The sequence below is a fragment of the Pseudorasbora parva genome, chromosome 7, assembly GCF_024679245.1.
Source record: "Pseudorasbora parva isolate DD20220531a chromosome 7, ASM2467924v1, whole genome shotgun sequence".
NCBI classification, from domain to species: domain Eukaryota; kingdom Metazoa; phylum Chordata; class Actinopteri; order Cypriniformes; family Gobionidae; genus Pseudorasbora; species Pseudorasbora parva.
The window spans coordinates 44,442,414-44,467,471 of record NC_090178.1 but is presented as its reverse complement, the minus strand read 5'-3'; the positions used below and the strand labels follow the sequence as shown (position 1 = coordinate 44,467,471).

Sequence of the window (25,058 nt, the reverse complement as noted above, 5' to 3'; positions counted from 1 at the left end):
AAACACTTATTATAACTGTACTGTAGTGATTTAGGATGCCAAAAACACGGTTTGAAAGATGGATTCATGTACTTTCTCATTATATACAGCTCCACTTGACATTAGAGACCACTTGACATGGATTTCTCAATGTTAAGTGGTCTCTTAATTTTTTTCAGAGGTGTATATTGTACATTTTAAACAAAAAAGTTACGTAAGATTTTTGTGAATCATACTCCTGGTCCAAAATAACACGATGTATCACAAATTTGAAAAACTCTAGGTAATTCCATAAATTGCTTTTTTAATGTTGTTTTCTATTGACCTCAGGTCACATCTAAGTCCCTGAAAGGGAGGTCCGTGATTGGTGTTGCAGCCGGCAGGTTCCACACTGTTCTTTGGACCCGAGATGCGGTATATACCGTAGGATTAAATGGTGGCCAACTTGGTAAGAAGCTAAAGTACCCAGTTCTGTTTATCACAGAAAACACTCAGGCTGTGTTTCTCAAAAGCATTGTGAGCTAAGTTGATCGTAGAGACCATCGTGGTAATAGTTCTACGATCTACAGAGGCTTACGATGCTTTTTAGGAAACACAGCCCAGATTGTTTAACTGATTTAAAATCTCTCAGGTGTTTGGCAAACCCTCTACATGCAATTTCATCTGAGTGTCTGCTTCATTTGCATATACCCGTATGAAAAGTTGTGGTCCCACCATTGTGATACATTCAGGTTACCTGCTGGAACCCAACGGAGAGAAGTGCGTGACTGTTCCTCGCCAGGTGTCCGCTCTGCACCACAAGGATTTGACCATCACTATGGCGGCAGCGAGCAATGGGGCCACTGTGTGCGTGACCGAAAAGGGAGATGTGTACCTGCTGGCAGATTATCAGTGCAAGAAACTGGCCTCCAAGTGAGTGGAGTTCAGAGGCTAGAGTTTGACAGCTGTTGCCTTAGCAATCCAGATTTTGTACAGTTTTTACAACTTGAAATGTAATTGGCAACAGGTAGCTAGGAGGTTTCCATCCACATATTGTTATGCAAATGTAGGGGTACTGCATAAAAAACTAGATGGAAATACCAAGATGCTCATTAAATCTTTAAATGTGCATAAAAAATGTATGCACTCAATTGATGTAGATATATATTTTTAAATTGTTAAAGGTATAGTTCACCCAAAAATGAAAATGTGATGTTTATCTGCTTACCCCCAGTGCATCCAATATGTAGGTGTCTTTGTTTCTTCAGTAGAACACAAATGAAGATTTTTAACTCCAACCGTTGTTGTGTGCCAGTCATATAATCATGTGAATGGGTAATGTTAACTTTTCTATGAGAGCAAAAAAAACATGCTTCGACAACATGCACAAAGAGCCCTGGGGCTCATGACGACACATTGATATCTTAAAGGTGCACTATGTAGTATTTGTGCAGTAAAATATCCAAAAACCAGTTGAGTACCTACAATATCCCAAATGTTTCCAACTATTTGTAAATTGTGAGAAAATTGCTATTTTAACTAAATGCCGGGATGTTTCAGCATAGCGTCTGAGGAAGTCACCTGTCAATTGCATCATAACTGTGCTACCCTCGGTTTCGGGTTTTATTTGGCAGAAGCGCTTTACTCTTAGCAGTGTGAACAAGTGAACGCATGGAGTAACGTCATGACATCATTTTCAACTAGGGATGCACCGAATCCAGGATTCGGGTTCGGATTCGGCCTAATATTGGGCTTTTTGACTGGGTTCGGTTTCTGCCGAACCTAAGAATTTTTTTCCACCGAACCCGCTTGCACTACGCGATACTGGTCGATGATGCCGCGGTTGATTATGGCAACATATTACTAGGTGGACCGTTCGAATGCATTAGGCTGTGAGAAAGTGAAAATGGAACTTGTGGACAGAAAATGTGTTGTTTGGCAGTACTTTCAGTCACAAGAAGGCAATTCAAGTCGAGCTATATGTTCAATTTGTAACGCCGATTTGTCTCGTGGTGGCAAGAACCCTAAACAATAGCCGCTGGATGTCCGGTTCGCGAACGAATCGTTCTTTTTAACCGGATCTTTTTAGTGATCCGGTCGAACCAGTTCACCAAATCGGACTGAATCGGTCTAAACGGTTCGCGTCTCAAATCAGCGCTGATCCCACAAGTTACTATAGTTACTCACTTTCTGACACGAGTGACAGTCCCTCAGACTAGAAATAAACTAATATCTTAAAGTATATGTTGTAACTCCAACAGTTCACTGAACTGAGAAATGTTTTGCCGTGAGAACCGGTGAGCTGAGATACTGCATGCACGATAGCGTCGTCTTGAACCGAACTGTTTCTCTCGGAGTGGGACGGCTGCTGTTTCTCTCGGAAAACTGATGCTAATAATATATGAGCACGGGTGAACCAAGGATTTGTGTAAGTTTATGTTATGTCAATGTATGTTTATTTAATCTGTGTAAATCAGTGTTTGCACGACAGTGGCTGTATTGAGTGCTTTTGCAAAACATGAATTAAAAAACATCATCCAAGATGATGATGATGACAATAATAATTATTACTATACTAAGTTTTGATTACAAATACTGTATATGAATGTGTTTGAATGTATTTTCATCCGCCGGGATGATAGAAATGACGTCATTACGTAAGGACGTAAAAGAAGCGGTGATCCGTTTTTTTTTAACCGGATCATTGAAACGAACTGTGCGAAAGAACCGTTTCGCGGAAAAGAACCGAACTTCCCATCCGAGAGAATAAGAGTTGTGCATGAAGGAATCTACAGACAGCAATACGGCACAGTCATCCTGGCATTATGTTGCCTTTTTTTAAATTAAAATTAAATTAAAAATACACTGCTGTGGGCGTTGTTTATGTCATTAATGTGTTTACTGTGATAATGGTCTGAGGATGGGAGTTGGATTCGGTTTCGGATTCGGCGGAATCTTAACCAGTGGATTCGGTATTCGGCCGAACCTCAAAAATCTGGATTCGGTGCATCCCTATTTTCAACACACTTAAATGTATCTAATATGATAAACAGAGCTGCATTACCTTATAATCATAACCGGAAGAGGGGATCAGTGCAGGCGCCCGGCGACTGTGTCCCGTCCCGTCATAATCAAAGTCCCGGTGCTCGCGAGGCGGGTATTTGTGTAACAATTGTTCTAGCGGCCATGCTCAGCTCCTCAACACTCGGTCCTGCTCTGCTTCATACTACAGTAATGTTTATACTGTTTCTTGAACATATGGGATGAACATTTTTTTAGGCGATATTGCAATTACAATTTAACATTCAGGTGGATGAGTTCCAACGCTGTCCTCGTGTTGTTCTCCAGACAGATGAACCTGAAAAAAGTTCTAGTGAGTGGTGGCAGTTTGGATCATCATCTTGATCCTCAGCTTCTGCATGATGGTGGAGGAGAGAAGCTGGTGATTCTTGCTCTAGATGAAACTGGAAGGGTGAGTGATGTACGACACTAAACTGAACTTCTATATGCACATCAGACACGCTAACAGGATATAAATATTACCCAATATTTACTTAAGAATAACTTGGTTTAAGATGAGATTGGGTTAACTTTATATATTGTGTTAACGTCTGTTCCGAGAAATCAACTGTCATTATCATACAAATACAGCTGTTCCTGCCTAAAAATGCCAATGGAGGAATTGTCACATTGCATTTATTTTACTGAAGGAGAGAATCTATCATTCAAGAGTCAGATGAAGATGCTGCTTGTATTCACGGAGGGGACACAATGCTGATGTAAACACCGTCCATCTCAAAAAGCCTCAATTTCTCAATATAGCTACTAAAAGCAGAATTTCTAGCTTTGTTCTGTAGCTGTAAAAGCTTGAATTATTTTGTCTAATGTGCTTCAATTATTTAGAATTTGGCAAATGGACATTTGACAATGCCTTCTTTGCATCCACTTACATGGACAAATTTGATCTGTTCTGGAAGAAGTATGGAGATGTTTGTGGTCTATATAACAGTGACGGCTAATGCTCTGTTTCCTAATATTATCACTTAAAGTGCAAGAACAACAAAGGGCCTAAGACCACGCCTTGTGGCACACCATATTTTGCAATGGGTCAGAAAGATTTTAATTTACACAAATCGGTGGCAACGATTTGACAGGTAGACCAAACTAGTCCATATTTGCCAACACGATTCCCTAGCCTGTGTAAAATAATGCTTTGATCTATAGTAGCACTTTGATCTAGTGGTACTAGCATCAGATGACAGAAATAAGTAATTTGCCACTCTGTCAAGGTCTGTGTAAAATGCTTTGAGCAATACTTGGCTACTAGAATGGTTGTTGAACCACTAAACCATTCCAGCTACTTATTTAGTGTCCAAAAAGTGTTTTATTGTTGACTCCTCCCACTTAATATACTGCAATGTTCTAATGTCTGTTTAACCAAGATGTTCAGTCTCGTGGCCCAGTACGTGCCTGATAAAAGACTATCAGCTGCACCAGGCCAGTTAGTGGAGTGGGGTCCAAGTTTTTAGTAATGTTTAATTGATTTACACCAATTTTCTTAGTATATTTGTATTGCATGTTTGTTTATATATATAAAAACGCATATATAAATTATTTACTGTATATATAATATATTAAAAGCTTAATCTAATTTTCCCAAATGGTTTGCCTATCTTGTATGCCTAATCATGTGGTTATATGCTAGTTTTATGCTTGTATATGTTTACAGCTTGTCATTCCATCAGTTTATTTAATGGTGTATCTCTAATCATGTTGCTTGTTTGTTTGAGGAGAGGTGCATTACTATACTACTACTTTTTGAGGAGTGATGCACTACTATTTTTCTGAGTAGTCTGCTTTAAGTTTATGGAGTCCCCTATGATTTTTCACGAAAAACATGGATCGAGATGTGTTCTCCAGTCATAAAGATAATGGAATGTGAATCAAAAGTAGGACTTTTGGTTCCCCAAATTCCAGTCCTCCGCACAATTTGTATGCAGAGATTGTCTTGTTATTGGGTGATGAGAGGGTCTGTGACTCTTACCATTGTTCTGGGTTAAAGATCACAAACCCAAACTGGACCAATCAGCTGCAAGTAAAACCCCACACCGCCTCTATCTCTTTCCAAATTAAAGCAGTTTATAGTAAAAAATTTGAGATGTCTTTTGGTGCTAATTATTTATTATACAGTCTTTTATATGAATTATAATTACTTTGAAATCATATAATCATACAATTATTATATTAATTGACAAGTAGCCTAATATTAATATAAATATAATGCATACATTGATAATTCTTTTAAACAACGTGTATTCATTTGACCTCTTTGTGAACCTATAACTATTAGGCATATTTCTTTGTTTCATGTCATGCATTGTTATAGTCAGATATTCTTTCAGCTGCCTTCTCAAGCCGTCGCTCCAGCAGCAGTGCATATTCCTGCCTCGTAAATGCATTTAATTGTATTATAATTTTCAAAGCAATCTCTCAATCTTCAGAAGAGAAAGTGGATTGTGCCCTCTGTCTTGAGAGAAGTGAATCAAACGGACTCTGTGATTGGCTTTTTGCCGCACGGGTCACACTTTCAGGTGCACGCGCTTGAGAGTTGATCGCTAACTCTGGATTAAACCTGGGTTGACAGAGAACGTTTATACCAAGCTTTGAGAGACCGTTGAACTTGATCTAAACCCGGTTGGATTTATCTGGATTTGTCAACTCTAAACCTACTCTGAAACTCAGTTTGTTCAGCTAGCTTCATAAAACAGGCCTCTGTCCTGGTCCTCTCTCGTCCTTCACAGGTGTCGCTCGTCCTTATATGCCTCTCGCTCCTCAACCTCGCCACAATACTAATATTAAACAGTGTTGCCACAGTTACTTTGAAAAAGTAATCTGATTACTGATTACTCCTATAAAAAGTAACTTGGTTACTTTACAGATTACTTGATTTTAAGGGTTACTTTATTAGTTTCATTCAGCAGTTGCAGACAACACCCCTGCCACCTCAACATAGAAATGACAACCGTTTTTGCCAACACTCACTTTATTGGAAGTGCATTTTTAACAGTAATGTCAACAATGTATCTCCTGACATTTTATGTTGAAATAAAAATAAAAAATCCTGAAAAAATACTCTCCCCGAGATGCAAGAAGAAAGCAAAAATATATGTTTATTTTTTCTACTAAGGAAAATGACTAAAACAGTAGCTCACAGTGACTTGGATTAATTACTTTAGGCTGATTACTGGTTTGGAAATAGTGACGTGTTAGATTACTCGTTACTGGAAAAAAGTATTCAGATCAGAGTAACGCGCTACTAAGTAACTAAGTTACTGCCGTCACTGATTATAAATATATAAACTTAATTTCATTTCACTTAATCTAGTCAAATTCAAAAGCCCTAAACTGAACAATACATGTATGTTGTGATTATAGTATGTGATGTAATATGAAGATAAGCATCATTTGGTGACAACCTGTACTAGTGTCTCTGAATATTAATGCACAACGACTACTATTTGAAAAGTCTGTATGTGTAAATGAGCAGTGCAGTTTCATCTGTTACACAAACCACTGCTTGTGGTGTTTTCATAGTCTGTTGTCTCTTTTTATGAATTTCATCTTTATTTAATAATTTAAAAAAAATTAAATCATAAATGCTGAATAATTGAAGTAATTGGTTAAACTTTAAATATTTGACAATATTTAATAAGGTAATTTTAAAAGTTGCTTGTAGATAAAAATGCCTGGAAATATTGACATCGACATCTAGACTAGAGCTTTCAGTCCAGCATTTTCATTGAATGATGCCATTTAAAAAAGCAGTCATCAGCTGCAACTCCACACAACAAAGGAAGTGAGGAGCGTGATGGAGACACGGCGTGCTCACAATAGCAGAGCAAAACACATCAACGCCACTGAAAGCCCAGTCTGTACGGCTTAAAAGCCACTCGGACAAAAAGCAGCTTCTCTGACTTCTAACTGTACAAAGCTTTTCCTCTGGGAGATGGAAGGGATTCTTTGAAGTGTTTCTCCTACGAGGTTTTCACTCAAAGTAGAAACATGACATTGCAACTGTACAGGCTGCACAGAGAAAATACTCACCTCTCACCTTTAAAAAGAGAATTATTAATGCATTTCAATACAAAGACAGATCATACACCACAAATGTATCATAAAAATGTCCATATGACTATATTCTCTCTGGGAAAAAGAGGATTTTTGCTGCTTGTTCCATTTAGTTTCTAGATTGCTAAACATTTATCACATCTAATTCAATTGTGTTCAGTCCACTTAAATAAAAGTAATTTATCCATGCTAACATGTTATACTATTTTATAGCTTTTTTTTTATTCAATTCTGTATTTGTATTAATTTTCAGGATTTGTTTTAGAAGTTTTTTTAGTGGTATAATTTTTTTTCTAATTTCTGATTATTAAATTTGGTTGTATCATTAAAATAGGGGGAATGCAGAATTTGTGAAAATAGGTTAAAAAAAGGTTTTAATGGTTAATTTTAATAAATTGTTGTTCAAATGTATGTTGTATTATTTCAGTTAATTAGATAGGCTTTTTGATTTACTAAAATGTCACTTTACCCATGAAATTGTAATCCAAAAAAATGTTAATGGGGAAAAAGACAAATTGAGACAGAAAAATGACTGAGAATGAGAAACTTGAGAAAAATGAGAACTTGGGAAAACTGATTTTGAGAAAAAGTAAAACCGATTTCATAGGGTCCTAGATTTGACTTAAGCTAGCAAGGCATCTTTCATCACTCCGAACACTTTAGCAACCATGTAGCTGGTAAAGTATTCATTCTTTTCTTCTCTGTCTTTCTCTGATGTTCTTGCAGGTGTTTTGCTGGCGCTCCACAGGCACGTCAGTGAGACCGTGTCGCTGGGCCTATGGACGACAGGTCATCATGTCAGACATCGCCCTGAGTAAGAACAGCATGATGTTTGTCACTCAAGATGGAGAGGGCTTCAGTGGACAGTGGCTGGAACAGTACAAGAAAGCTGTGGACAAAAAAGGTACCGAGAACATTAGTTTGGCTAAATATCTTCTCAATAAAATAGAATTTCTTGACCTGATATGCTCTGTTGTGTCAGATAATTTAGAGGTATCCGGCCACACAGATGGAGGGGTTGCTTACGAACGAATCCGTCTGGAGAAGCTTCATTATGTCCACAGAGCCGTCAGCATCACCATGGACTCTAATGGCCGGAATTTCGGAGTACTGCAAGCCGATCCCAAAACCAGGTGCAGATAATGATGACTAAATTCACAGATGTGTGTGACCACAGACATTTTTGGGAATTTGAGTTTAACATTTCTGGCTTCTGATGTCACTAAATAGTTCCAGTTCCTTCTGATCGTCAAAGTTGTTTATTGTACAGAGGTAAACAAAATGTCCTTCGAGCCAAACACTGATTTTGTTTAAATAACCATGAACTACATAGGCCCATCAATACCAGGAAATTACCAAATTTAGTTTTTCTAAGATAAACAACACCTGAAGTGTGATTAACCAACATATAACAACAACACAAGACTATAAATACTGTTTTAGGATCAGCCATGCTACCAATAGACAGATAAATCTGTGACTAAATACTGTAGAGTTTTATTTTGCACACACCCTAGCATCAGAAACAAAAGATATGGCAGGCATCCTAAATATGTAGTAATTATGGTTAGTTAAAGGTAGGGTAGGCATTTGTTTTTTCATAAACACTTTGTTATTCTGGTTAACTCTTTCCCCGCCAGCATTAAAAAAAAAAAAAAGTTGCCAGCCACCGCCAGGGTTTTTGACAATTTTCACAAACATTTAATAGCCCATAGAATATTTTGTTTAATGAATATCTGAGCGCGCAATATATCAAAATAAAGAGCTGACCCTCTTCTTTTAAACAAAAAAATGTTTTATTCTAGCTTCATGCATTCCTTTTTTAATTACACTTAAAAAAGGTTTCATAAAAAAGCACAATTTTGAACAAAAAGCTGAGAAAATCACGTATTTGTGAAAGACTGTTTCCAGATCAGATTCAGAGCGATGATCAAACACAGATGGATTAGATCAAGTCCATCAACACTCCTAATGATTGCACAGTCACGTAGCTCGTCCTGGGTCCACATTTCATTCAGTAACATTAGGCAGTTTTGATTCATATGCTGTTTATTGACGATGATCCCGTTATTTTTCATATACATATGATTACGTGATCGTCCGTTTCACTTTTCGTCTTACTCGCGTGTTTTGATCAGGAGATTCAGTACTCTCATTCAGAAGATGCGCAATAGCGCCACCTAGCGTCCGACAGTGGAAACCTGGAAAATTACGTTACTGGCCTGGAAGCGTTTTCTCACAAATAACGGAAATTTCCGTGTTTGGCGGAGAAAGAGTTAAGACTCTTTTCACATCCTGATAGCAATCAATAATCAGTGCTCCAAATATCATCTGTAGAAGACTCAGGAACAAAAAAGGTTTTTCTAATCATTGCATTTGTTCTGAATTAGTTTGCTATTTAAAGCTATCTCTTTCATGGTGCTTTGCAGACTCTGCTGTGGCTGTGTGTATTCATGTGTTTTGGAGGAGGCTTGGCTTTAGAGACGCTCTGAAGGGAGGATGGGATCTAGTCTAAAGTTAGCTTGCTATTGCTAGCCACTCTGAAATGGCCTACCCTACCTTTTAAATGTGTTATTTGCATTTAGCATTGTTTTCCCCCTATTTCATGATCCACGACCCGCGGCCCATTTTAGGGTTGCAAACTTGAGACCTATCAGATGAGAAGCAGTGGTCAATTTGATTTAAAAAAAAAATGTTTTAATTTATTCCACGGAGCTCAGCTTTTCTCTTCACATTAAAGGCCTATTAACACTTGTCACTTCATCCGTTTTTGTAACTGATCATATAGCTATCCTGTTTGTCAACTGCTTAATTTACACTTGGCCACATAAATGACTTCGCAAAACAAGTATAAATCCGATCATCAATTCCTGCGTTATAAGCAGATTTAAAAAAATTCACATCAGCAAAAGCAAGAAATATGTTGCATTTTTTTTTTCATTAGTTGATTACATGATCAAAAACCGCAATGGGAGAAAGTTTCGTCAACACCGGTGAAATAATATTTAATGAAGTTGAATGTGCATTAAGCTTTAGGACTTAAAGTTTAATTTGCGGCAGTTTGATTACTGAAGAGAGATGCTCATCTCCAGCGGACCATATCTGTGGAGATTCGTGCTGCAGATGCGCTGTGCTATCTGGCTACTGGGATCCGGTACAACATGATCTCTCACTTTTATTTGTTGCTGTTTTGAGAATTGTTGATTTGTTACTCTAATTGATAAATGGACTAATGCTGTGTGGTAAAATGCAAAAGCTGTTTTCAAAAGTTTGTTTGATTTAACGTGTTGTGCGTAGCCTATGCTGTCATTTTCTTTGCACGTGAGTTCATTACCATGTGGGTGACAATAGTAGATGCACAAAGTTCAATATTACGCTTTTTTTTAGAAATCATAGACAGATGAGCGAGAAGGAGAAACAGAAAAAAATCAGCTTTCTACGAGGAGACTGATAGTGAAGCAGCAACTGAGGCTTCCCAATACTCCATCATTTATGGTCATACAGATAAGAGTCCTAATCATTCAAAACGGGCCTAAAGCGGCTGTTTTTATTTGTCTACGCTCACAATAAAAACGAATCATTGTGCTTTTGTAAAATAAAGAAAACAAACACGATGCCGCTTTCTGCCATCCCAGTTTCCTTTTTGTGAAGTTTGTGGAGTGAGTCACAAAAATGAATTGAAACTCAGCGTACTCTTGCGTTCCATCTGAACTCTTGTTTTGGGGTGGTGAATAGATCGACTGTTCTTCTTCTGCTCTTTTTCCTGGCGGTTAGCAAACAGCATTGCATTACCACGTGCGCCTCGTTTTTGATTGTAGTGTGGATAGCCTGTGACTGACTGTATTCGTCAACTGACTGTATGCACCGAACTGTGAAGTTCATAGCATGACTGTTTGAGACAAATACATGTACAGTCACACCCCTACCATATTGTGATATTGCATTTATTTTGTTTTAATCGTGCAGCCCTACATTCACTTTTCTTCCCTTCTTCAGCTTGTTTGAAGTCCCCACCACTTCTGGGTCCACATTCTCCCAGCACTTTCAGCGCCTCCTGACCGAAGCTGATGAGACGGACAGCATCCATGACGTAACCTTGCAGGCTGGCGATCGCACCTTTGCAGCACATAAATACATCCTCTCCATGCGGTCGGACTTCTTCCGTAAATTGCTCCTCCCCGATGCCTGCAAAGAGGGTGATGGAGAGGTGAAGAAAGGGGAGGACGCGGTGGGCTGTGACCTGCTGGTTCTAGAAAAGGTTCCTCCTGAGATGCTGGAGCACGCTCTGCACTTCATCTACACTGACTCCTGTGAGATGCTGGTGCACGGGACCCAGCCCATTATCCCCCGCTCCAACCAGAGCTCTGATCCCGAACCACAGCAGCAGCTTATCCACAGTCTACAGGCTTTGGGGCTGGAGAACCGGTCTGCTCTGGAGGTGTACCGCTCTCTTCCTGCTGAGACTTGTGAGGAAGCAGACAAGGCCAAGGGTAAAAGCACTAAGTCTGGGAAAAAAGCTAAGAACGGAAATATTAGTGAACCTGGACGAAACCCTGTGAAGATGCTGCAGGGAGTCGCCAAAAAGCTGGGCTTGGGGAGTCTCTCCGCACGGTGAGATACTTTTCGTAGTGTATATATTTTGCTTAAAGTTCACCTACAATGTTAATTAAGCTGTCTTGAATCATCATTTGCTTTAACAAGGCTGATTGTCAGCCAATCTATATGAAGGATATACTGTACATGCAATTCTACCTTATAAATAGGTCAAAACAAGGTTTATTAACAGAAAGTATGTTTCCATCTGATATCATTTCTTTACATGTTTAAAGGGTTAGTTCACCCCAAAAATTGAAAATTCTGTCAACAATTACTTACCCTTATGTCGTTTGACACCCGTCAGACCTCTGCTCATCAGCGTATCGATTCATGACTCGGATCGCGTGTCAAACCGCCAAATTGCTGAAATCACGTTACATTGGTGATCTGAATCATGAATCGATACGCTGATTCATAACCATTCGAATCTGTTTTGAAATCGGCCCATCACTACATAAGTCGTTATTTTTATTTATTTTTTTGCACACAAAAACTATTCTCGTGGCTTCATGAATGATTGTAGTGCCACTGTAGTGAGATGAGCTTTGTAACGACGTCTTTAGTGCCTTTATGGGTCTTGAGAGAGGAAATTACATTGGTGTCAATGAAGGCCTTTCTGAGCCATCGGATTTCAACTAAAATATCTTCATTTGTGTTCCCGAAGATGAACAGAGATCTTACGGGTGTCCAACGACATTAGGGTGAGGAATTAATGACAGAATTTTGATTTTTGGGTGAACTAACCCTTTAAATTGAACTTATTTAGATGAAAATTTCTCTATTATTATGGTTATGTCAAAGATCAAATCACGATCAGCCCTACTCACTTTTTTGTAAATTTTGTGTAAAATAAGACTTAATTTAAATTCAACAATATACATCTCATTTGTAATCATATATGACCACCCTGTATTTTTAAATATTGATATTAGCTGTTGTAAAAATTAGTTGAGTTGCCTGTTTTTGCTGCTGTACTTTTAATATTTATGCAAATAAATGAGTGGCTATTATTGGGTATTGCTGTAACCATTAATAAGTATTTTATGATTGACTAGGCTTGACGGAGTGAAGTTTGAAAATGGGAAAATCAGTGTGGCGCAGAAGAAGACGGGCAACAAGCTGCGACTCAACCAGAAAAAATGGTGTGTGTTCCTTTTGAGAAACATTAGTCAAGGTCATACACTCTTTGAATAGCTTTGAATAAAGATCTTCTTGTTGTGTGTCCTCAGCTCGTACCTCTGTGACGTCACACTGCGCTCTGAAGATGGGAAAGAGTTCCCCTGTCACAAATGTGTTTTGTGCGCTCGGATGGGTGAGATCAAATGTTTTATTTCACACTTGTGCCATAGTCAATTTGACTCAGATGAAACTGAAGCTGTGAGTGTTGGAAGATGAAGTCCATTACATTGTTTACTTGATTACTGACCATTCAGCTGAAGAAGCATTGCAAATTTGTCTTTACATGTGTTTATATTTAGGCAGTAAATCATGAACTTAAGGGTGCGTTCACACTTGTCATGTTTGGTTCGATTAAAACGAACCCTGGTGCGATTCCTCGTTTAGTGCGGTTCATTTGAACATATGTGAACGCTGCCAGCCGAACCCTGGACCGCATCAAACAAGCGGACCGAGACCGCTAAAAAGATGGGTCTCGGTCCGCTTCCAAACGAACTCTGGTGCGGTTCGATTGATATATGATGCAAAGTCAGCTGATTTGACGACGCGGAAAGATCGGTGTATCCAAAATGAATAACTTTAACGTTAGAGGGCAAACGTGGAGCAACGAGGAAGTGCCTCATCAATACATGGTCCGACGAGCATGTTTCGAAAATGCTAGAAAAAACGCACAAAAAGCATACCTGGCTCTTCTCATCAAAGTGAGTTGCAGACGACAGAACGGCCGTCTCTTTTCTGCACAACGGAGGAAATTCTGTTGCTATTTTGAATGTTTTGAACATTTTATGAGCTCTTCATGAGTTCTCAGTGGGTAAAAAATAATGCCATATGTACACGCATAAAATGGTGGCGTTTAATCAGCACATAAAATGGTGGCGTTTAATCAGCACATAAAATGGTGGCGTTTAATCAGCACATAAAATGGTGGCGTTTAATCAGCACATAAAATGGTGGCTATGGTAAGCAAGTTCCTACATCATATAAGCCGACCAATCAGGTTGTGACCGTCTCCCTGTGCCTTTGGTTCGGTAGCTTTAGGTTCGCTGTTAAAAATGCCAGTGTGAACGCTAAGCGGACCAGGACTATGTGTTTTGTTTTTGTTTTTTGGTCCGGACCAAACTAAGCGAACTACAAGTGTGAACCTAAGTCAGTATATGTCTGGCCTTCACAGCCTCATTTTTGTTTTTGTTAAATAAATACAGTGCTGTTTAAAAGTTTGGAAATTAATACATCAGCAAGCATGCATTCAATTGATCAAACGTAATTTGTAATGTTACAAAATATTTCAAACTATCCTTTCTATTAATCAAAGAAACCTGAAAAAAATTATCACAGTTTCCACAAAAATACGAAGCATTACAGCTGTTTTCAACGTGATGATAATCAGAATTTTTTTTTAACGGCAAATCATCGTTAGAATGATTTCTGAAGCATCATGTGACACTGAAGACTGGAGTAATGATGCTAAAAATTCTTACTTCATCCCAGGAATAAATTACATGTTACAATATATACACATAGAAAACAGATATTTTAACTGTACTGTATTTTTGTTAAAATAAATGTAGCCTTGATGAGCACAAGAGACAACTTAAAAAAACAACAACAATACCAATCACAATCTTTTGAACCGTAGTATATCTGTTTACTCTGACTATTGACCTGCCCGCATTGACACTATATGATAATTGAACCGAGCTGGATGAGGTCTTGACATGACCATTTTCTTGAGTGGCTGTGTACAGCTGAAATCAATTTCTGTTGCATTATTTTCCTGTTTAACACTGTGAAGCTGCTCTGAAACAATCTGCATTGTAAAAAGAGTTATAAATACATTTGACTTGACGACTTAACTTGTGACAATTATATATGGTAACTGACTCAGTGATTTTAGTCTTTCATGGACATTTCACCCCAAAATTCTGTAATTAACGCAGGTTTAATAAATGGATAACTCCTGTGGAAGCAAAACTAAGATATTTTATTCTGATAGTGGAAAAAAACTTACAGTTGAGCTCTAAATGACTAGAAAACCTTTTTCGAGAAACAGACTGAAATGTAAGTTTCTTACTTAAAGATTCTTAATTTCATTCTTAAAAAGTCTGCATTCGCTTTCATTTAGCAGCATAGACAAAGCTATACAAATTATCACTAACCTAATGCACTTTTTTATTTTTCTCTCTTAATCCTGCAGAGTACTTCAACAGTATGTTGGGCAACCCCTGGATAGAGGTACGATTAAACATCATGAAGCAGCATGGTCTCTCTGAACTGGAGCTGCTTTATAATGTAATCTCTTCTGCCCTCTCCAGGCCACCAGCTGCACTGCGCTAGATATGCCGACCACCTCTGATGTCCTGCAGGTTATTCTGGAGTACATCTACACCGACGAGTCTCCCACTGTCAGAGGTTTCCCCCCAGATGCTGTTCTTTGCTGTCATTTTCTGGCGTTTCTCCCTCTCTCCTGTGTAATCCATATCTCATCTCTCTGTGCATCTCAGAGTCTGTGAATGTGGAGTTTGTGTGTAACGTGCTTGTGGTGGCTGATCAGCTGTTGATCACGAGGCTGAAGGAGATCTGTGAGGTCGCCATCACTGAGAACTGTAAGTCTCTCTCTTTCAGTGTTGGGGAAAAGTTGATCATGATCTGATACTTTGTTGTAAATTTAAAAGTAATGCTCCACACAGAAAAATAGGGTGTCAAAATTGTACCTTTAGCTTGTCGCTGGGGCAGTACCCTTAAAAGGACATCTTTGTACCTGTTTTACTCCTAAAAGGTGCATATTATTACCTTTGAGTACAAATGCGTACCTTAAGGTACTACTATGAACCTTTTTGTGGTAAAAATGGTACAACGTTGGTTCTTTTAAGGGTACTGCCCCAGCGACAAGCTGTTGTTCCCCTAAAGGTACAATTTTTAACACCCTATTTTTCTGTGTGTAGTTACTTGAAAAAGTTATCTGATTGCTTAACTTGTGTTACTTGTAATGCATTACCTTCCATAAGAGAGAGAAAGAGCAGTCTCTTTCTGCTTTCTTTTAAGAAATGTGAATAAAAAGTTCCATGACTAATATACAAGGCCGGTGAAAGTTTCTGGGAAAGGTTCGAGATGAAAACAGCTTCCAAATACAACGGCCACGCTTGTCATTTTGAATAGCATAGAAATTAACTATAACAATTAAGCTTTATCTTTCAATTGACTCGATTTTTGTTATTATTAAATTTAATCTAATATACACTGCCACCCCAAAAAAAGTTGCTGTTTGAAATTTAAATAGGCAAATGTCTATGATTGGTTCATTATTGCAGGTGAGCATTATGTGTCTAACATGTTATATGTTTGGCTACAGTTCTTCTAACCCTAATTAACGGAGTGTGTAGCTTTTCATTTCTTAAACAACCATGTGAGAAGACACATCATGGCCATATTCCAGGATCACAATGTCAAGATTCATCAGCTCAAACTGTGAAAGAATGGATGGAAGGGAGCATGAGGAATCATTTTCACACATGAATCAGCTCCTCTGAGTCTAGTCCTTACATTCAGTGAAAGTCTTTGGGATGTGCTGAGGAGACTTTACAGAGTACTGGACTCTTGGATTGGAAATTCACGATCTTGACCAAAAACTGATGGAAATAACATCACAACCTTTATTTCCAACGCTCCCTTTCTTCGTTCTTCCTCCCCACCATTCTTTCTTCACACTTCACAGTTTGAGCTGATGAATCTTGACATTGTGATCCTGGAATATGGCCATGATGTGTCCTCCTAAATGATTGTTAAAGAAATGAAAAGCTACACACTCCGTCAATTAGGTTTAGAAGAACTGCTGCCAACATATAACATGCTTGAAATATTATAATCACTGCAACAATGATCCAATCATAGACATTTGACATTGACAGTCACTTTTTTTTTGGCCGGGCAGTGTAGCATGCGTAGTCTAAAACTCTTGCAATGCAAAATAGATTTAGAAATTAGATGATTTTGTCTGGTAAGCTTCATCATTCCTGGACACGTCCTGAAAATATCTAGTTTAAACTCAGTGTTGTATTGTGTGCAGTGACGCTGAAGAATGCAGCTGAGTTGCTGGAGTTTGCCACCGTGTACAACGCTGAGCAGCTCAAACTGTCCTGCCTGCAGTTTATCGTCCTCAACATGGCGGCGCTGCTGGAGTCCAAGTAAGAATCTTAAACCCTCCTGCAGAGATCCTTTACTACGGTGACCGGGAGGGGTCATGTTCAGTTCACTTGGTTTTGTCGTGGCCAGGACAAATTAACTCGTACGAATTTGATATTTTGTGGTCACATCAAGATCATTTTGTCAAGGTAACAACATCCTTTTCATAAGTAAATCGAGCATGTCCTCTCCTGGTCACCGGACTTTTACAGCTTACATCTGTTAAACTATCTTAAGAACTTCCTGAAACATTATAGCTTGTTCTCACTCCTAACCTTGCTTTTGCTTGTGTTCAGCTCTATTATATTTAAGCAATAAGGTACAAGAGGTTGAACCTTCTCTTAAATTAAAGTATTGTGGTTAGAAAACACTTTCCTCGTCTTCTGGTGTTAATCGCAGAGAATTTTAATGTTTTGGAACCAAACAAAAATTTAGGGCTGGGCGATATTTAAAAAAATATCTTATCGATAATATATCGATATCCAATTATATAGCAGGCCTGGGTGATATACAATATCACATCGAGATTACTATAAAATTTCCGTCGATAACAATAATAATCTCTCAGCGTTTTTACTCGATATGGAACAGCCTATCACACAGCAGAAATAAGCATGACAACAGTGCATGTCCCTAATGAGTGATTTTGTGCCGTTCATTCACACAGACTCACACACGTGACGGTCACAGTGTTTTCAGCATCTGCCGTCTCACTATATGAGGACATGAACTTCATCTCCAGAGCTGATTTGAGAATCATGCCACAAGCTTTTCACTGTTTCATTTGAGGAAAAAAATACCATCAAAACTGAAACGGAAAGATCAAAAATAAAAGTTTGGTTTGTAAACTGTGTTTATAATGTAATAATGTAAATATATCACTACTGTATACTAAAATGTACTTTACTACTACTACTGCTAAAAATAATTATTATTATTATTTTAAGGAATATCATACAGCTAAGATATTTTTTCATCGAGTTCTGCAGCATCTTATTTGACAAAAAATAAATGTAATAAATGCAGTGTTTTGTCATAAAATAATTGTCATTTTCATTTGATCATATTTTAAAAGTGTGATTTTTAAATTGTTTATATATAATTTATATTAAATCATAAAACACAGAATCCCCCAAAAATTAAATGGAAAGCACAGAATTTAAGGAAAAATAAACTGGATTTCATGGAGCCATAAGTTAAGAGGTAGCTGCTCTATGGAGTTTAATTGTTAACATTAATTCTCAAGGTCTAACAAATTTGGAAAGCATTTAGTTTATCATTAATGGTAAATTAATATTGTGATTAAATATTGATATCGTATGATATGGGAGAAAAAAATATATATTTTTGGTCATATTGCCCAGCCCTATTATATTGTGTACCCGAGTCCCGTCCCACTGGAGACAACACTGCCAATAATATTGTCATATCGCCCAGCCCTACTACCATTCCAAAGTTTGGGGTTGGTAAGAATTTTTTTTTTTTTCATTTTGAAGATGTCTCTCCTACTCACCAGGCTGCATTTATTTCAAATATAAATATTGTGAAATATTATTACAATTTAAAATAACAATTTTCTATTTTAATATATTTTAAAAATGCAATTTATTCCTGTGATGCAAAGCTGAATTTTCAGCATCGTACAGTAGTGTATGAACAGGTTGCTCATCTGTCTGTGTCTCTGTCAGAGCGCTGGAGATCCTCAGCGATGAAGTCCTCCTGGATCTAACAGCTGCGTACAGGAAGACGGTAAGTTTTAAATCCATCACTCTTATCGGGTCAAGTTAAAGTTCTGCCCAGAGGTCCTGACATCAAACTCCTCCATCAGATCCCAGCCATGCAGAGACGTCTCATTACACCATACGCCGACGCTCCTGATCTCAGCGCCTATGAAGACCGAGAGTGGGACTCTGCTGTGGACTGTAAAAGCGGCTCTGAAGCAGATCACTCCAGGTTTGAATTCTGCCCTGCTGAAACACTTTAATGTGAATGTGAAGGACTGTCCATCTGTAAGAGTTCTCACTGTGTTTAACTTAGTGATAGTCTGCTGAAGAAGGCCAAAGTAAGGGCTAAGAGGAAACCACGGCGCCGCTTCGACAGCTCTGGCGGATACAACCTGTCTGATGTCATACAGAGCTCTCCTACTGATGCCGCCCACAGCCCGCCCACCCCAGGTCAACTTATTCGCTCATTAAAGACACTAATTAGTTGTGTTTTCTAAGGCAAGCATCACTCTTACTATTGCTTATACTTGGGAATAGGGAATTAATCAGATCCCTCGTGGGCTCTTTTGAGCTGGGTCAGTAAGCAGCCACCCCAAAACACCCTCACAAGAGAAAAATACCACTCACACTTTCTTCAGACAATGAATATTGATCATCTAATTTAGTGGTTCTCAACCAGGGGCATTGGCTAACTTCTAAAAGAGCTGCAGGATTCATTAAAATGATTTAATTTATATTAAAGTGCCAGTGCCCATATTATGCTCCACTATTACCACTGATCTAAATATCTCTCTGCACACTGAAAATCATGTGATCATTTGGTCATTTTTATAATTTCCGTAGATTTCCTGAATAGAGATACTCTTAGTTTGGACTGGATGTGGTTGACGCTGTTGTGTTACCCCAGGTTTGGGTCATTCGGTGAAGGCCAGTTCAGTGGAGTCTCTGCAGGAGCTCATCACATCTGACTCTGAGGGCAGTTATATGGAAGTGGGCAGCCCTCGAGACCTGCAGTCTCCTGTCTTCCAGGACAAACCTGATACGCAGGTAATGGTTAAACCCTAAACCAGGGGTTTTCTGACTGGGGTCTGGAGACCCCTTGGGTCCTCCAGAGGGACCCGAGAAAATTTAAGACAATAAAAAGACTAAGCAAAAATTGATAAAGTATACCGAACCAGGGCTTGACATTAACGCTTGTCCGGGACAGGTGGATTTTTTGAAGGGACAAGTGAAAAAGAATTTTACTTGCCCGACGGACAAGAGCCTGAAAACAAAAAATAACTAGCAAATCACCAAAATGCACGAATGATTGTGCATTCATTTACTGTAAGTGCCGATCGATAGTGGTGGATAATAATATATGATGAACTGACGATAACAAGGTCGCGCTGTTGACGCTCGTGCAGCCTCTCGAGGAGAAATTACTACACTAGAGCGTTTAAGCCGTTTCCTGAATACCATTATGACTGAAAATGGCACTTCTTTCATATGACAGTTTCATAAACAATTATTTAACATTCACTTACATTTACATTCACTTAAAGTCACTTACATTTTAGATGCAACATTGAGTGCTTTTGTTTCGATTTCAGCAGCGAAAATCGTTCACACACAGCAGAACCGTAACGTGTCTCACAGCAACAAGTGTGTTACTGAACGATTCAGTGTTTGAATGAATCATTTGAATGAACGACTCAATGACTGACTCATTAAGACGGCCACCTGCTGCCACCTACTGGAGGTTTAGTTTCATGTTTAAACATACGTTCAACATTTAAACGTGTCTATTCAAAACTACAAATCTCAAAACATTATTTAATGCAGTTGTAAGTTTTCAGTGTAAATTATTTTATTTTATTGTTAACAGCCCTTATAGTGTCTTAATTTTAATTTAATTTAATGTATTGATCAAATTTAACAATATAAAATTTAACCTGAAGCATAGCCTATTTGATAAGATTGGGGGGAAATGCCCTTTATAAAAGGTAAAAATATCACAAATTTGAAAGGAATCAATAAAAAAATAAAATTCACAAATATGCAGATTTAAATATGTCAAAGCTGATTGAACACTGGTGAGAATATTGCTTCAGAATAAATTATAGTTACAACACACACACACGTGCAAAATTAAAAAAATATCAAACTTTTTTTCTGGACAAGCAAATTTTTTACTCGGACAAGTGAATGAACAATTTACTTGTCCAAAGGACAAGCACATGAACATGCTTACTGTCAAGCCTCTGACATTTATGAAATGTCTCATTTGTAAATGTCTCTCCACTTTCTTGTAGTATACATACTTTCCAGAATTGTATGTTTGCTTTGTATCTTTCTAGTGAGTTTTTCGCGCTATAGTCCCCTTTATCTCATGTACTGGGGTTGTAAGACTGTGTTCTTAACTCAGTATGAATGCTGCTTACATTCATTGTGAAAGTTGCTTACACAAATAATTTTGAATTGAAAATGTTCTTCTACCGGTTTATACATAGAACATTAAGTATAGCCAATTTGGGTTTGGAAACAATATGTTATAATGTCTCACTTACTATTTAACTAACCGTTTAAATGCTCTTTTTCCCTTTTTTTCAAACATAAAAGATGGATTTTAAGAAGGGGGTCCCACAAATGCACAAATATGCTGTTCACACAAGCAACTGTAATTTACACATCAGCTGCAAAATACGGCTAATTTCTGAGATTCAAACATCAGAAATTATCTTTAAGCACTGCACTGTCGTCATCATTCGTCCGCATGAGGAGAAGTGCTTTAGTTTCACCATCTGGTCAATTTGACAGCATATTTTGACGTCTGAGTGACAGGCATAAGAGGATGATCAAACAGAATGCATTTTTGCTCTTAAAAACACGAGATTCATGTAGTATTATCCAACTGCAGAGCCGCAGTGCTAATGAATGGAAAAGAAGGCTGGGTCTCGAGCGCAACGCGCTGAGAAAGCTGCGAGATGCGGTGCAATGGTTAAAGATGAGAATTTGTCTTATATTTAAATAGAAATACTATTCAAAAACTTACTCTAAAGAGCACAGAGTCATCATGTTCTCCATAAGAACTTATGATTGGCCCAAAGCAGACTTTTTTCATCAGCACGTTCTGACTTCACGTGTTCAATCTGCGTCACCACAGAGCACATTGCCAGTAATTTACTGATAATGTTACGACTTCCCTTACTAGTAAATTGCCGTAACCAATTTACTGCTATTTTTAAAAATGTCCTGTTCACACATGATCTGTCACTAGTAGTTTACCAGTAAAGACTGTGTGTGAAAAAGGCTATTCGTGTAAGAACTGTCCATTGTTATGAATTTTTTTTTTCGTAGGAGGAGAGGCGTGGACCGGTGGGACTAAAGACACCTCCTGGCGGCCCTGTTTTGAAAAATGGCCCCGTGCCCACTAAATCTTCCACCCCTGAACGCATCCCGACAGTCAAAGCAAGGTGATTTAAATCTCCATCACCGCAAGCAGTTGATATTCTTCATTGGTATCGCTGTAATTCTGAATGTGTGTTCAGTCTCTCTGGACCAGCTCCTGTCCTGGACCTCAGGGCCATCATGGAGATGGAGGCCAACTCACTGAACCTAGGGGCCACAGCCAAAGGTCCCAGCTCGTAAGTCATGTTAGTTCACATAGCACAGTAAAATAAGTGATTATTCAAACACATCAGTAAAAGAGGGAGAGAGAGAAAAAAAAAGGATTTTGTTTCAGTTGTCACACCTGTTTTAAACGAATCAGTGGTGTGCAGAATATCCTCTGGTAATCAATAAACATGAAGTCTTTTTTTTTTCCTTTTCTTTTTTAACTTAATTTTTATAATCAACAGATCAAGCAGCAGTAAAGTCGCAGCCATTCCCAGTAAGATGTCTCAGAAGCAGAGGAAGATGATGGCTCTGGCCTCCAGAGAGGGCAGCACAGAGAGCATGTCTGCTAAATCACCACCAGCTGTTATTCCAGTTAAACCTGTGAAGACCTGGTGAGAGTCTGCCTGCTTTCTGCTTTCCATTTTGTCTCAGAAATAGGTATACGGTAGGTCGACATTACAGGGAGTGCAGAATTATTAGGCAAGTTGTATTTTTGAGGATTAATTTTATTATTGAACAACAACCATGTTCTCAATGAACACAAAAAACTCATTAATATCAAAGCTGAATATTTTTGGAAGTTTTAGTTTTTAGTTTTAGCTAATTTAGGGGGATATCTGTGTGTGCAGGTGACTATTACTGTGCATAATTATTAGGCAACTTAACAAAAAACTAATTTATACCCATTTCAATTATTTATTTTTACCAGTGAAACCAATATAACATCTCAACATTCACAAATATACATTTCTGACATTCAAAAACCAAACAAAAACAAATCAGTGACCAATATAGCCACCTTTCTTTGCAAGGACACTCAACAGCCTGCCATCCATGGGTTCTGTCAGTGTTTTGATCTGTTCACCATCAACATTGCGTGCAGCAGCAACCACAGCCTCCCAGACACTGTTCAGAGAGGTGAACTGTTTTCCCTCCTTGTAAATCGCACATTTGATGATGGACCACAGGTTCTCAATGGGGTTCAGATCAGGTGAACAAGGAGGCCATATCATTAGATTTTCTTCTTTTATACCCTTTCTTGCCAGCCACGCTGTGGAGTACTTGGACGCGTGTGATGGAGCATTGTCCTGCATGAAAATCATGTTTTTCTTGAAGAATGCAGACTTCTTCCTGTACCACTGCTTGAAGAAGGTGTCTTCCAGAAACTGGCAGTAGGACTGGGAGTTGAGCTTGACTCCATCCTCAACCCGAAAAGGCCCCACAAGCTCATCTTTGATGATACCAGCCCAAACCAGTACTCCACCTCCACCTTGCTGGCGTTTGAGTCGGACTGGAGCTCTCTGCCCTTTACCAATCCAGCCACGGGCCCATCCATCTGGCCCATCAAGACTCACTCTCATTTCATCAGTCCATAAAACCTTAGAAAAATCAGTCTTGAGATATTTCTTGGCCCAGTCTTGACGTTTCAGCTTGTGTGTCTTGTTCAGTGGTGGTCGACTTTCTGCCTTTCTTACCTTGGCCATGTCTCTGAGTATTGCACACCTTGTGCTTTTGGGCACTCCAGTGATGTTACAGCTCTGAAATATGGCCAAACTGGTGGCAAGTGGCATCTTGGCAGCTGCACGCTTGACTTTTCTCAGTTCACGGCCAGTTATTTTGCGCCTTGGTTTTTCCACACGCTTCTTGCGACCCTGTTGACTATTTTGAATGAAGCGCTTGATTGTTCGATGATCACGCTTCAGAAGCTTGGCTATTTTAAGACTGCTGCATCCCTCTGCAATAAAGCTCACTATTTTTGACTTTTCTGAGCCTGTCAAGTCCTTCTTTTGACCCATTTTGCCAAAGGAAAGGAAGTTGCCTAATAATTATGCACACCTGATATAGGGTGTTGATGTCATTAGACCACACCCCTTCTCATTACAGAGATGCACATCACCTAATATGCTTAATTGGTAGTAGGCTTTCCAGCCTATACAGCTTGGAGTAAGACAACATGCATAACGAGGATGATGTGGTCAAAATACTCATTTGCCTAATAATTCTGCACTCCCTGTATGTCCAGCGACCTTAAAGAGCCTGGGTAGAGATTTCAATTTGACTTGTTTTTCCAATTGACATAGTCTCCACAGTCCTCATACATTATATGCCAAGTCAGGTCACATTTATACACAACTTTCATACCTCCAAACTAGTCGCTTTTCGGCGAAATTTGCTGTTTTGAATCAAAATAAGTCATTTATGTGGATCGTGTAGATCTGATGAGTTTTCTTTCTGGGTGGGGTGGGGGTGGGTGGGTGTAAAGTTGTACGCATTGTTAATTTCACAATAATAATTGGAAATGCGCTCTTATAGACTGTATTGACATCTCTTGAGCTTGTGATCTTTTTTTGGTGCTCTAATGTGGTGTGACCTTTTTTTTTAACAGTCTATGGGCGTGACATTCACAGATCACTGTAGCCCTCAGTTCAAGCAAACGGCGGCGCGCACGACATGAACCAATCCCCTCCGCTTTACAGCACGAGAGAAATCATGAATGAACCAAGCGGCAACCTCCCGCAATCTCTCGTGAAGCCAATACGGAAGTAATGTAAACTGCAGTTCCTCGACTGGCCTCTAGGGACCGGCTCCAGAGGGGAGCAGAATCTCATTGAGCCCCATGTTAAAATTCCCAACTTTACAGCAGAAAAAAAACATGATTACAGCCTGGTACAAATTGTGGTTTTGGCCTATAAGGCTAAG

General features: G+C 38.8%; 1 protein-coding gene across 2 annotated transcripts in view; it reads left to right on the top strand.

The window, feature by feature from the left end:
- Positions 1–25,058, top strand: part of ibtk (inhibitor of Bruton agammaglobulinemia tyrosine kinase) — a 48,802-nt gene that overhangs the window by 13,106 nt on the left and 10,638 nt on the right. The window contains exons 7-25 of one of the 2 annotated variants that reach the window (XM_067449316.1): positions 310–427; positions 711–891; positions 3,307–3,430; positions 7,813–7,990; positions 8,069–8,219; positions 11,083–11,697; positions 12,738–12,824; positions 12,912–12,994; positions 15,053–15,090; positions 15,171–15,267; positions 15,360–15,461; positions 16,922–17,039; positions 18,726–18,786; positions 18,866–18,990; positions 19,075–19,211; positions 19,669–19,808; positions 22,101–22,216; positions 22,292–22,387; positions 22,601–22,750. In XM_067449316.1, the coding sequence (XP_067305417.1) occupies positions 310–427; positions 711–891; positions 3,307–3,430; positions 7,813–7,990; positions 8,069–8,219; positions 11,083–11,697; positions 12,738–12,824; positions 12,912–12,994; positions 15,053–15,090; positions 15,171–15,267; positions 15,360–15,461; positions 16,922–17,039; positions 18,726–18,786; positions 18,866–18,990; positions 19,075–19,211; positions 19,669–19,808; positions 22,101–22,216; positions 22,292–22,387; positions 22,601–22,750 (2,717 nt within the window). Of the gene's footprint in view, positions 1–309; positions 428–710; positions 892–3,306; positions 3,431–7,812; positions 8,220–11,082; positions 11,698–12,737; positions 12,825–12,911; positions 12,995–15,052; positions 15,091–15,170; positions 15,268–15,359; positions 15,462–16,921; positions 17,040–18,725; positions 18,787–18,865; positions 18,991–19,074; positions 19,212–19,668; positions 19,809–22,100; positions 22,217–22,291; positions 22,388–22,600; positions 22,751–25,058 lie in introns of both variants that reach the window. The other variant, XM_067449315.1, reaches the window with a different exon arrangement.